The following is a 13,060-nucleotide window of genomic DNA, read 5'->3' as shown; positions in this document are numbered from 1 at the left end:
TCAAGTGGTAGCCATTTTCGTTTGTGTATTTCTATAACGTCAATACGGTACACGTACAAAGGAACGTGCCCAGTACAAACGTTTTATTCATTCGGCCCTATAAATTTAACAACTTAAATAATATGAGTAACTAAGATTTGTGGTGTAATAATAAACTGTAGGTTTAGCATAAACCTCACAACATTTCTATGAAATGTACAATTATTACACACACACACACACACACACACCATGTCACATGGTTCTTTTTCAACATTTGCTTTCAAGAGTATTTCTACTCATGAATGGGAAGAACACAAAGAAAAAGTCAAACAATGAAGTGGCACTACAGGTCGAATGGCAAGAAATCATACAAAAACTAACCAAACTCAAATGAACAGAAACCTCCGTAATTTTAAAACCTGATCTGTCACATATTGATAACACGATTTTCAATAAATCTACATTCAGTTGTTACGAACGGGAATATGAGCTAGTCTCCCGCGAACCTGGCTGCCAATATCTCGCACTCCAGAACGCAACACTAAAGGTCAAACAAAGGCACACAGTCAGGATATGTCCAATAATACTAATTTAATAATACAATAAGCATAAACCAGTAACAGGAATGATATAAATCACAAACCGGTCAACAATATACATCACAATAAATATAACATTAATGATAATAGCCCAGCTCGGAATTGCCTACCCTACCTAAGTGCAGAACTCGTACTGCGTAGCTTCAGCGATAGTACAGTTAATCACAGCAACGTCGACGGCGATATCCGTTCTACAGCTCCAATCTACGAGGTCTCGGGGAATGCAAATTACACGACACTGACCGTAATGTTACACGACTTCTATACAGTCTGTGCAGAGAAAAGACCAATATCAGCAAACCACGCGTTCTGGCGAAACACAGGTCTTTGAAGAAAGTTGGTTTTACAGCGCAGAACCACAGCAGGCTGTTTTGCGTCTATCAGGCCCACATGCCGAATTGGTCAGGCATTATTTTGAGACATACGTTGGCTGCCACGTTGACACTGCACCTGAGCTGAACTGCACTGCACTGGTCGGGAGCTGGGTGACAACTGACTAACTCGTGTTCACGTTCGTCTTGCACAAACACGAACAAAAGAATATTAATTAGCAATGACAATACATGCTGTCTATTCTAATTCCGCAGCTGGGCAAGCCTCACTAGCTAACTGGGCATTATCAAAATACATTTACTTTACAGCAAAAATAGAATATCATAACAAGTAATTATAATCCTAGTAACCGGATTGGTTAATGCAAGCAGATTTAACTTCGGACATCATGACCGACTATTATAAAGCACGTCGGTGTCTCAAAACTTCGGTCATTTTAAACATTGTTTCATGAATTGTAATTTGGAATTATATTATTTCAGATATTATTTAAACTCTACAAACCGCAAAACCTGTTTCACTTGTGTCGCGCAACGTTTTTTTACAAGTAAAGAAAAGCCCACGTTTTGAATTAAATTCATAGTTGTCAAATATAGTACCCATACATCCCCAAAACCTGAGTGCATACTTTGCGTCATTCGTAATAACCGTATGACAATTCATCTTTCCTTGCTTGCGGTAACAAATAATGACAGATAACAACCCAAAATGGTAATGGACAACTTTTCGCGCTCTACAAACTTTAATGTTCGAACGCGGCTGTACTACTTCTAACACGTTCGAACTATATTTTACGAATGGAAAAATATATTATAATTGTTGTAATATTATTATTTGATACTAAATGTTGGTTAGGAAATTTGAATATAATTCATCGTTATCTGCTTGAACCTGGTCAAGGCAAGGTCAATGTCACGAGGTGCTTGGATCATATAAGAACCGAATTATGTATTGTTAAAAGGTCACAATTGTTATGAGCCCAGTCGATAGACGTATTTGACATTACATGAACAGAAAGTTGCATTGTTATGTGACCTGATGTCACCCTTGGACAAAACTGAACGAATATCCGTATGATGAATGAACAGGTGCCGCGGGCCAATTAACGATCGACACAATTACTTGTGTGACGACATAGGATTTAAAAACTGAAACACAGTGGTTGTGGATTGTTGCTGCTCGAGATGTTGTTCAACAATTGGGCTCTACTCTTTGCACGACCCTGAAAGCTGGTGAGCAGTACCACCACCACCACTACTACATACTATCATAGTCGAATCTGGCGTTTAACATCAGTCTGATGTCCAACTGGAAAGGAAGCCCTGGCGCTGTGAACGAGAACGTAGAGTTTGACGCTTCAACTCGTTAACTCTGGTCGCTGGCTACATAAAATTCACAGGGCGACTCCGCGGACTGATACTGTTCGACACACGCCGGGAAACGTCAGGTACCGAACAATACTTCACACATACTAGTTAGTCCTTGGCTTCGAGTTATGCGAAATTTCGTTATTAAACTATGTTGTTAATGCATAGAATAGTTTTTTCCTGGCATGTTTATTTATGTAAGATGGTTACCGACCTTGCTGGGGTGTCTACAGAGCAAACTTTCGTAAACCCACCTCTTACCAATAGAAAAGGTGCGTGGTGAGGGTCGCGTTTAATGCTGAACCTTTGCAGGGGCGGGCGATATTGCTGGGGAGAACTGTATCAAGCATATACTTTGTGTACCTAATAAACTATGGTTTCACGGAATTCATGTGTGGTGTCGTATGTGTAAGATTGGCCGGTGTGCATTATTGCTTCTTATTATATATGCATGTAATTATATTGAATTATACTGGTGCCCATCAGTCTCAATTATCCCTGTGTTACACGAATTGTGTAATTTTATATCCGTTAAGAACTCGCACGCGAGGTGATAAAAGTATTATTTGGTATTTTAGATTAATATTTGGTCTTTTAGGTTAATATTTGGCCTGCCCTCATGAACGTGGAGATAGGTCAAAAGGTCAAACAATTAAATCACAATAATCCTTGGTCAAAAACAAATTAATTTAAGTGACTACAACTTATTGCCGAGCGATTGGATCAATTCTATTGTCTCAGATGTAGTATAATTTTGTGTAATATTATTTGATACGGAGAGTTGTTAAGGAAATCGGATTATAATTTATCGCAATCTAAATATATTGATTTCAAAACCAGTACTGTATTCAAAACAAGTGCACATGCACATTTAAATACAATACATGACCGTTACAAAAGATAATCTTTAATTATGTTTACTATGTTACACTTACGTTATCACGTGAATCTTTTTCCACACCTGCTTTCAGGAGTATTTCTACTGCAGAATCACGTCCAATTTCTGCAGCATAATGAAGCGGTGTCCGATTGCTCTGAAAGACAAAATGTTTAATGATAACAGAAGATAAATACCAAATTGATGCCGCAATAATAGATTTACAAGTAAACCTTACGCGCACCCTATGATATAACATGCATATATAGCGTATATAGCAACACGCAATATGTGTGTTGTCTTAAACTGAAATGTGTAACCAGATATATTGTACACACAAAACATTCACATTGGTACAGTAATTACGATTTTTTCAAGGCAATAAGTCATTCAATACTTAACATATATTGTTAGTTTATATTTTAAAATATTCTTCAGTTATTATGAGAAACTGTCTGAATATTTGTATTTGTCCCTTACGTATCTTAACGATACAATGTGACAATCGCGTACGTTAGTTAATATTCTTATTCTATGTAATCTAAAAACGTTGATTTTTAAAAAGCCACAACAGTATATAGAATTACATTTATTCATATTCAAACAAAATACTAACGGCAGACCGTAATGATGAACCGCATGATGTAGTGTGACATTTATGGTTAAAGCACTCCAATGTGCCGACACAGTCATACAAAGCCATAAAATAAATAAAAAATAAGTATATTCCCATGTACCTTGCAATTAACCTACTATATCAATGGAGCTGGCCTCATTGACAATGTGTGCTTGAACACAAAACTTCATATTCACCTGGTCTAAACAGGGTCAAGATAGGTCATATATTTACGTCACAATAATCAATGGTCACAAAACGAATACATTCCAGTGACTACAACCATAATTATAGTCGACTCAATTCTATTATGTCAGAGGTAAAATAATTATCCAATAATTTTAATTGATACAAATATTGATGAGAAAATTGGATTATAATTTTAGTAATCTAAATTGATTTCAAAACCAGTCTAATGCGCACATGCAGTGGTTGGCTTGTATTCAAAACAGCCAGTTCACATGCACATAAGAAAATTCACAACAATACATGAAAGTTGGAAAAGATAATGTTAGTTATGTTTACTATGTTACACTTACGTCATCACCTGGATCTTTTTCCACACCTGATTTCAGGAGTATTTCTACTGTAGAATCACATCCATTTTTTGCAGCCAAATGAAGTGGTGTCCGATAAAACTGAAAGACAAAAGGGCATATTGATAACAGAAGATAATACCAAATTGTTGCAGCAATAATATATTCACAAGTAAACCTTATGCGCACCATATGATATAACCTGCATATATAGCGTATATAGCAATACGCAATATGTGTGTTGTCTTAAACTGAAATGTGTAACCAAATATATTGTACACACAAGACATCCACATTGGTACAGTAATCTTATTATGAATTGTTAGGAAAATAAGGCATTCAATTTTTGTAATAATTTTAATTGATACAAATGTTGATGAGAAAATTGGATTATAATTTATAGTAATCTAAATATATTGATTTCAAAACCAGTCTAATGCGCACATGCAGTGGTTGGCTTGTATTCAAAACAGCTAGTTCACATGCACATAAGAAAATTCACAACAATACATGAAAGTTGGAAAAGATAATGATAATTATGTTTACTATGTTACACTTACGTCATCACCTGGATCTTTTTCCACACCTGATTTCAGGAGTATTTCTACTGTAGAATCACATCCATTTTCAGCAGCCAAATGAAGTGGTGTTTTTTTCCACTGAAAGACAAAATGTTTAATGATAACAGAAGATAATACCAAATTGTTGCAGCAATAATATATTCACAAGTAAACCTTATGCGCACCATATGATATAACCTGCATATATAGCGTATATAGCAATACGCAATATGTGTGTTGTCTTAAACTGAAATGTGTAACCAAACATATTGTACACACAAAACATTCACATTGGTACAGTAATTTTATTATGACCTTTAGGAAAGTAAAACATTCAATACTTAATATACATCGTTAGTTTATATTTTAAAATATTCTTCAGTTATTATGAGAAACTGTCTGAATATTTGTATTTGTCCCTTACGTATCTTAACGATACAATGTGACAATCGCGTACGTTAGTTAATATTCTTATTCTATGTAATCTAAAAACGTTGATTTTTAAAAAGCCACAACAGTATATAGAATTACATTTATTCATATTCAAACAAAATACTAACGGCAGACCGTAATGATGAACCGCATGATGTAGTGTGACATTTATGGTTAAAGCACTCCAATGTGCCGACACAGTCATACAAAGCCATAAAATAAATAAAAAATAAGTATATTCCCATGTACCTTGCAATTAACCTACTATATCAATGGAGCTGGCCTCATTGACAATGTGTGCTTGAACACAAAACTTCATATTCACCTGGTCTAAACAGGGTCAAGATAGGTCATATATTTACGTCACAATAATCAATGGTCACAAAACGAATACATTCCAGTGACTACAACCATAATTATAGTCGACTCAATTCTATTATGTCAGAGGTAAAATAATTATCCAATAATTTTAATTGATACAAATATTGATGAGAAAATTGGATTATAATTTTAGTAATCTAAATTGATTTCAAAACCAGTCTAATGCGCACATGCAGTGGTTGGCTTGTATTCAAAACAGCCAGTTCACATGCACATAAGAAAATTCACAACAATACATGAAAGTTGGAAAAGATAATGTTAGTTATGTTTACTATGTTACACTTACGTCATCACCTGGATCTTTTTCCACACCTGATTTCAGGAGTATTTCTACTGTAGAATCACATCCATTTTTTGCAGCCAAATGAAGTGGTGTCCGATAAAACTGAAAGACAAAAGGGCATATTGATAACAGAAGATAATACCAAATTGTTGCAGCAATAATATATTCACAAGTAAACCTTATGCGCACCATATGATATAACCTGCATATATAGCGTATATAGCAATACGCAATATGTGTGTTGTCTTAAACTGAAATGTGTAACCAAATATATTGTACACACAAGACATCCACATTGGTACAGTAATCTTATTATGAATTGTTAGGAAAATAAGGCATTCAATTTTTGTAATAATTTTAATTGATACAAATGTTGATGAGAAAATTGGATTATAATTTATAGTAATCTAAATATATTGATTTCAAAACCAGTCTAATGCGCACATGCAGTGGTTGGCTTGTATTCAAAACAGCTAGTTCACATGCACATAAGAAAATTCACAACAATACATGAAAGTTGGAAAAGATAATGATAATTATGTTTACTATGTTACACTTACGTCATCACCTGGATCTTTTTCCACACCTGATTTCAGGAGTATTTCTACTGTAGAATCACATCCATTTTCAGCAGCCAAATGAAGTGGTGTTTTTTTCCACTGAAAGACAAAATGTTTAATGATAACAGAAGATAATACCAAATTGTTGCAGCAATAATATATTCACAAGTAAACCTTATGCGCACCATATGATATAACCTGCATATATAGCGTATATAGCAATACGCAATATGTGTGTTGTCTTAAACTGAAATGTGTAACCAAACATATTGTACACACAAAACATTCACATTGGTACAGTAATTTTATTATGACCTTTAGGAAAGTAAAACATTCAATACTTAATATACATCGTTAGTTTATATTTTAAAATATTCTTCAGTTATTATGAGAAACTGTCTGAATATTTGTATTTGTCCCTTACGTATCTTAACGATACAATGTGACAATCGCGTACGTTAGTTAATATTCTTATTCTATGTAATCTAAAAACGTTGATTTTTAAAAAGCCACAACAGTATATAGAATTACATTTATTCATATTCAAACAAAATACTAACGGCAGACCGTAATGATGAACCGCATGATGTAGTGTGACATTTATGGTTAAAGCACTCCAATGTGCCGACACAGTCATACAAAGCCATAAAATAAATAAAAAATAAGTATATTCCCATGTACCTTGCAATTAACCTACTATATCAATGGAGCTGGCCTCATTGACAATGTGTGCTTGAACACAAAACTTCATATTCACCTGGTCTAAACAGGGTCAAGATAGGTCATATATTTACGTCACAATAATCAATGGTCACAAAACGAATACATTCCAGTGACTACAACCATAATTATAGTCGACTCAATTCTATTATGTCAGAGGTAAAATAATTATCCAATAATTTTAATTGATACAAATATTGATGAGAAAATTGGATTATAATTTTAGTAATCTAAATTGATTTCAAAACCAGTCTAATGCGCACATGCAGTGGTTGGCTTGTATTCAAAACAGCCAGTTCACATGCACATAAGAAAATTCACAACAATACATGAAAGTTGGAAAAGATAATGTTAGTTATGTTTACTATGTTACACTTACGTCATCACCTGGATCTTTTTCCACACCTGATTTCAGGAGTATTTCTACTGTAGAATCACATCCATTTTTTGCAGCCAAATGAAGTGGTGTCCGATAAAACTGAAAGACAAAAGGGCATATTGATAACAGAAGATAATACCAAATTGTTGCAGCAATAATATATTCACAAGTAAACCTTATGCGCACCATATGATATAACCTGCATATATAGCGTATATAGCAATACGCAATATGTGTGTTGTCTTAAACTGAAATGTGTAACCAAATATATTGTACACACAAGACATCCACATTGGTACAGTAATCTTATTATGAATTGTTAGGAAAATAAGGCATTCAATTTTTGTAATAATTTTAATTGATACAAATGTTGATGAGAAAATTGGATTATAATTTATAGTAATCTAAATATATTGATTTCAAAACCAGTCTAATGCGCACATGCAGTGGTTGGCTTGTATTCAAAACAGCTAGTTCACATGCACATAAGAAAATTCACAACAATACATGAAAGTTGGAAAAGATAATGATAATTATGTTTACTATGTTACACTTACGTCATCACCTGGATCTTTTTCCACACCTGATTTCAGGAGTATTTCTACTGTAGAATCACATCCATTTTCAGCAGCCAAATGAAGTGGTGTTTTTTTCCACTGAAAGACAAAATGTTTAATGATAACAGAAGATAATACCAAATTGTTGCAGCAATAATATATTCACAAGTAAACCTTATGCGCACCATATGATATAACCTGCATATATAGCGTATATAGCAATACGCAATATGTGTGTTGTCTTAAACTGAAATGTGTAACCAAACATATTGTACACACAAAACATTCACATTGGTACAGTAATTTTATTATGACCTTTAGGAAAGTAAAACATTCAATACTTAATATACATCGTTAGTTTATATTTTAAAATATTCTTCAGTTATTATGAGAAACTGTCTGAATATTTGTATTTGTCCCTTACGTATCTTAACGATACAATGTGACAATCGCGTACGTTAGTTAATATTCTTATTCTATGTAATCTAAAAACGTTGATTTTTAAAAAGCCACAACAGTATACAGAATTACATGTTTATATATTATCCAAACAAAGTACTAAAGGTTGACTGTAATGATGGACTGCATGGCGTAGTGTGACATTCGTGATGAAACAAACACTCCAATGTACCTATAGTGTCTTGTAGTGTGTTGTCTTAAACTGAAATGTGTAACCAAATATATTGTATATATATCATATACTTTGCAATGAACCTACTATATCAATGGAGCAGACATCATGACAATGTGTGCTGGAGCACAACACATCATAATCATCTGGTCTAAGCAGGGTCAAGATAAATCAAAAAGTCGAATATTTACGGCACAACAATCATTGGTCGAAAACGAATAAATTCCAATGACTACAACCATAATTATAGTCGGCTCAATTCTATTAAGCAAGAGGTAAAATAATTGTCAGTAATAATTTTAATTGATACAAATGTTGATGAAAACATTGGATTATAATGTATAGTAATCTAAATATATTGATTTGAAAACCAGTCTAATGCGCACATGTGGTGGTTGTCTTGTATTCGAAACAGCCAGTTCACATGCACATTAAAAAATTCACAACAATACATGAAAGTTGTAAAAGATAATGTTAGTTATGTTTACTTTGTTACACTTACGTAATCACGTGGATCTTTTTCCACACCTGTTTTCAGGAGTATTTCTACTGTAGAATCACATCCATTTTTTGCAGCATAATGAAGTGGTGTCCGATTCCACTGAAAGACAAAAGGGCATATAGCAACACGCAATATGTGTGTTGTCTTAAACTGAAATGTGTAACCAAACATATTGTACACACATGACACCACATTGGTACAGTAATCGTATCAGGATTTACTAGGAAAATAAGGCATGTAATACTTAACATACATTGTTAGTTCACATTTTAAAATATTCTTCAGTTATTATGTGAAACTGTCTGAATATTTTTAGTTGTCCGTTACGTATCTTAGCAATTCAAGATCATAACCGCGAAATTCAATTAATGTCCCTATTCTATGTAATATAATTAACGTTGATTTTAAAGTGCCACAGCAGTATACAGAATTACATTTTTTTATATTCAAACAAAATACTAAAGGTAGACTAATGATGAACCGCATGGCGCAGTGTGACATTTATGGTTAAAACACTCCAATGTGCCGACACAGAGTCGTACAAAGCCATAAAATAAATAAAAATAAATATATTCCCATGTACTTTGCAATTAACCTACTATATCAATGGAGCAGGCCTCATTGACAATGTGTGCTTGAACACAAAACATCATAATCACCCGATGTAAAACAGGGTCAAGATAGGTCAAAAATTTACGTCACAACAATCATTGGTCGAAAACTAATAAATTCCAGTGACTACAACCATAATTATAGTCGGCTCAATTCTATTATGTCAGAGGTAAAATAATTATCCAATAATTTTAATTGATACAAATATTGATGAGAAAATTGGATTATAATTTTAGTAATCTAAATTGATTTCAAAACCAGTCTAATGCGCACATGCAGTGGTTGGCTTGTATTCAAAACAGCCAGTTCACATGCACATAAGAAAATTCACAACAATACATGAAAGTTGGAAAAGATAATGTTAGTTATGTTTACTATGTTACACTTACGTCATCACCTGGATCTTTTTCCACACCTGATTTCAGGAGTATTTCTACTGTAGAATCACATCCATTTTTTGCAGCCAAATGAAGTGGTGTCCGATAAAACTGAAAGACAAAAGGGCATATTGATAACAGAAGATAATACCAAATTGTTGCAGCAATAATATATTCACAAGTAAACCTTATGCGCACCATATGATATAACCTGCATATATAGCGTATATAGCAATACGCAATATGTGTGTTGTCTTAAACTGAAATGTGTAACCAAATATATTGTACACACAAGACATCCACATTGGTACAGTAATCTTATTATGAATTGTTAGGAAAATAAGGCATTCAATTTTTGTAATAATTTTAATTGATACAAATGTTGATGAGAAAATTGGATTATAATTTATAGTAATCTAAATATATTGATTTCAAAACCAGTCTAATGCGCACATGCAGTGGTTGGCTTGTATTCAAAACAGCTAGTTCACATGCACATAAGAAAATTCACAACAATACATGAAAGTTGGAAAAGATAATGATAATTATGTTTACTATGTTACACTTACGTCATCACCTGGATCTTTTTCCACACCTGATTTCAGGAGTATTTCTACTGTAGAATCACATCCATTTTCAGCAGCCAAATGAAGTGGTGTTTTTTTCCACTGAAAGACAAAATGTTTAATGATAACAGAAGATAATACCAAATTGTTGCAGCAATAATATATTCACAAGTAAACCTTATGCGCACCATATGATATAACCTGCATATATAGCGTATATAGCAATACGCAATATGTGTGTTGTCTTAAACTGAAATGTGTAACCAAACATATTGTACACACAAAACATTCACATTGGTACAGTAATTTTATTATGACCTTTAGGAAAGTAAAACATTCAATACTTAATATACATCGTTAGTTTATATTTTAAAATATTCTTCAGTTATTATGAGAAACTGTCTGAATATTTGTATTTGTCCCTTACGTATCTTAACGATACAATGTGACAATCGCGTACGTTAGTTAATATTCTTATTCTATGTAATCTAAAAACGTTGATTTTTAAAAAGCCACAACAGTATATAGAATTACATTTATTCATATTCAAACAAAATACTAACGGCAGACCGTAATGATGAACCGCATGATGTAGTGTGACATTTATGGTTAAAGCACTCCAATGTGCCGACACAGTCATACAAAGCCATAAAATAAATAAAAAATAAGTATATTCCCATGTACCTTGCAATTAACCTACTATATCAATGGAGCTGGCCTCATTGACAATGTGTGCTTGAACACAAAACTTCATATTCACCTGGTCTAAACAGGGTCAAGATAGGTCATATATTTACGTCACAATAATCAATGGTCACAAAACGAATACATTCCAGTGACTACAACCATAATTATAGTCGACTCAATTCTATTATGTCAGAGGTAAAATAATTATCCAATAATTTTAATTGATACAAATATTGATGAGAAAATTGGATTATAATTTTAGTAATCTAAATTGATTTCAAAACCAGTCTAATGCGCACATGCAGTGGTTGGCTTGTATTCAAAACAGCCAGTTCACATGCACATAAGAAAATTCACAACAATACATGAAAGTTGGAAAAGATAATGTTAGTTATGTTTACTATGTTACACTTACGTCATCACCTGGATCTTTTTCCACACCTGATTTCAGGAGTATTTCTACTGTAGAATCACATCCATTTTTTGCAGCCAAATGAAGTGGTGTCCGATAAAACTGAAAGACAAAAGGGCATATTGATAACAGAAGATAATACCAAATTGTTGCAGCAATAATATATTCACAAGTAAACCTTATGCGCACCATATGATATAACCTGCATATATAGCGTATATAGCAATACGCAATATGTGTGTTGTCTTAAACTGAAATGTGTAACCAAATATATTGTACACACAAGACATCCACATTGGTACAGTAATCTTATTATGAATTGTTAGGAAAATAAGGCATTCAATTTTTGTAATAATTTTAATTGATACAAATGTTGATGAGAAAATTGGATTATAATTTATAGTAATCTAAATATATTGATTTCAAAACCAGTCTAATGCGCACATGCAGTGGTTGGCTTGTATTCAAAACAGCTAGTTCACATGCACATAAGAAAATTCACAACAATACATGAAAGTTGGAAAAGATAATGATAATTATGTTTACTATGTTACACTTACGTCATCACCTGGATCTTTTTCCACACCTGATTTCAGGAGTATTTCTACTGTAGAATCACATCCATTTTCAGCAGCCAAATGAAGTGGTGTTTTTTTCCACTGAAAGACAAAATGTTTAATGATAACAGAAGATAATACCAAATTGTTGCAGCAATAATATATTCACAAGTAAACCTTATGCGCACCATATGATATAACCTGCATATATAGCGTATATAGCAATACGCAATATGTGTGTTGTCTTAAACTGAAATGTGTAACCAAACATATTGTACACACAAAACATTCACATTGGTACAGTAATTTTATTATGACCTTTAGGAAAGTAAAACATTCAATACTTAATATACATCGTTAGTTTATATTTTAAAATATTCTTCAGTTATTATGAGAAACTGTCTGAATATTTGTATTTGTCCCTTACGTATCTTAACGATACAATGTGACAATCGCGTACGTTAGTTAATATTCTTATTCTATGTAATCTAAAAACGTTGATTTTTAAAAAGCCACAACAGTATATAGAATTAC

General features: G+C 33.0%; 1 protein-coding gene and 4 long non-coding RNA genes across 5 annotated transcripts in view; all 5 read right to left on the bottom strand.

Annotated features, from left to right (window-relative positions):
• LOC102808375 (uncharacterized) overlaps positions 1 to 5,621 on the bottom strand; it is a 32,464-nt gene extending 26,843 nt beyond the window's left edge. The window contains exons 1-4 of the mRNA XM_085494378.1: positions 5,568 to 5,621; positions 4,871 to 4,969; positions 4,314 to 4,412; positions 3,217 to 3,315 (exon numbers count right to left, since the gene is read on the bottom strand). Coding sequence (XP_085350504.1) covers positions 3,217 to 3,315; positions 4,314 to 4,412; positions 4,871 to 4,969; positions 5,568 to 5,621 — 351 coding nt within the window. The remainder of the gene's footprint in view (positions 1 to 3,216; positions 3,316 to 4,313; positions 4,413 to 4,870; positions 4,970 to 5,567) is intronic.
• A 348-nt stretch (positions 5,622 to 5,969) lies between these two features.
• On the bottom strand, positions 5,970 to 6,619 carry LOC146730015 (uncharacterized). Its single transcript, XR_014927847.1, has 2 exons — positions 6,527 to 6,619; positions 5,970 to 6,068 (listed from the first exon to the last, which is right to left on the bottom strand). It is a non-coding gene; the product is annotated as an uncharacterized LOC146730015 (long non-coding RNA).
• A 1,006-nt stretch (positions 6,620 to 7,625) lies between these two features.
• Positions 7,626 to 9,426, bottom strand: LOC146730014 (uncharacterized). Its single transcript, XR_014927779.1, has 3 exons — positions 9,316 to 9,426; positions 8,183 to 8,281; positions 7,626 to 7,724 (listed from the first exon to the last, which is right to left on the bottom strand). It is a non-coding gene; the product is annotated as an uncharacterized LOC146730014 (long non-coding RNA).
• An 890-nt stretch (positions 9,427 to 10,316) lies between these two features.
• Positions 10,317 to 10,966, bottom strand: LOC146730013 (uncharacterized). Its single transcript, XR_014927848.1, has 2 exons — positions 10,874 to 10,966; positions 10,317 to 10,415 (listed from the first exon to the last, which is right to left on the bottom strand). It is a non-coding gene; the product is annotated as an uncharacterized LOC146730013 (long non-coding RNA).
• Positions 10,967 to 11,972: 1,006 nt separating this feature from the next.
• LOC146730012 (uncharacterized) lies at positions 11,973 to 12,622 on the bottom strand. Its single transcript, XR_014927849.1, has 2 exons — positions 12,530 to 12,622; positions 11,973 to 12,071 (listed from the first exon to the last, which is right to left on the bottom strand). It is a non-coding gene; the product is annotated as an uncharacterized LOC146730012 (long non-coding RNA).
• Positions 12,623 to 13,060: the final 438 nt, after the last annotated feature.

The sequence above is a fragment of the Saccoglossus kowalevskii genome, chromosome 20 (genome assembly GCF_978046115.1).
Source record: "Saccoglossus kowalevskii chromosome 20, keSacKowa6.1, whole genome shotgun sequence".
Lineage (NCBI taxonomy): Eukaryota > Metazoa > Hemichordata > Enteropneusta > Harrimaniidae > Saccoglossus > Saccoglossus kowalevskii.
Note: the sequence above shows the minus strand (reverse complement) of the source record. Positions and strands in the feature narration are given on the sequence as shown.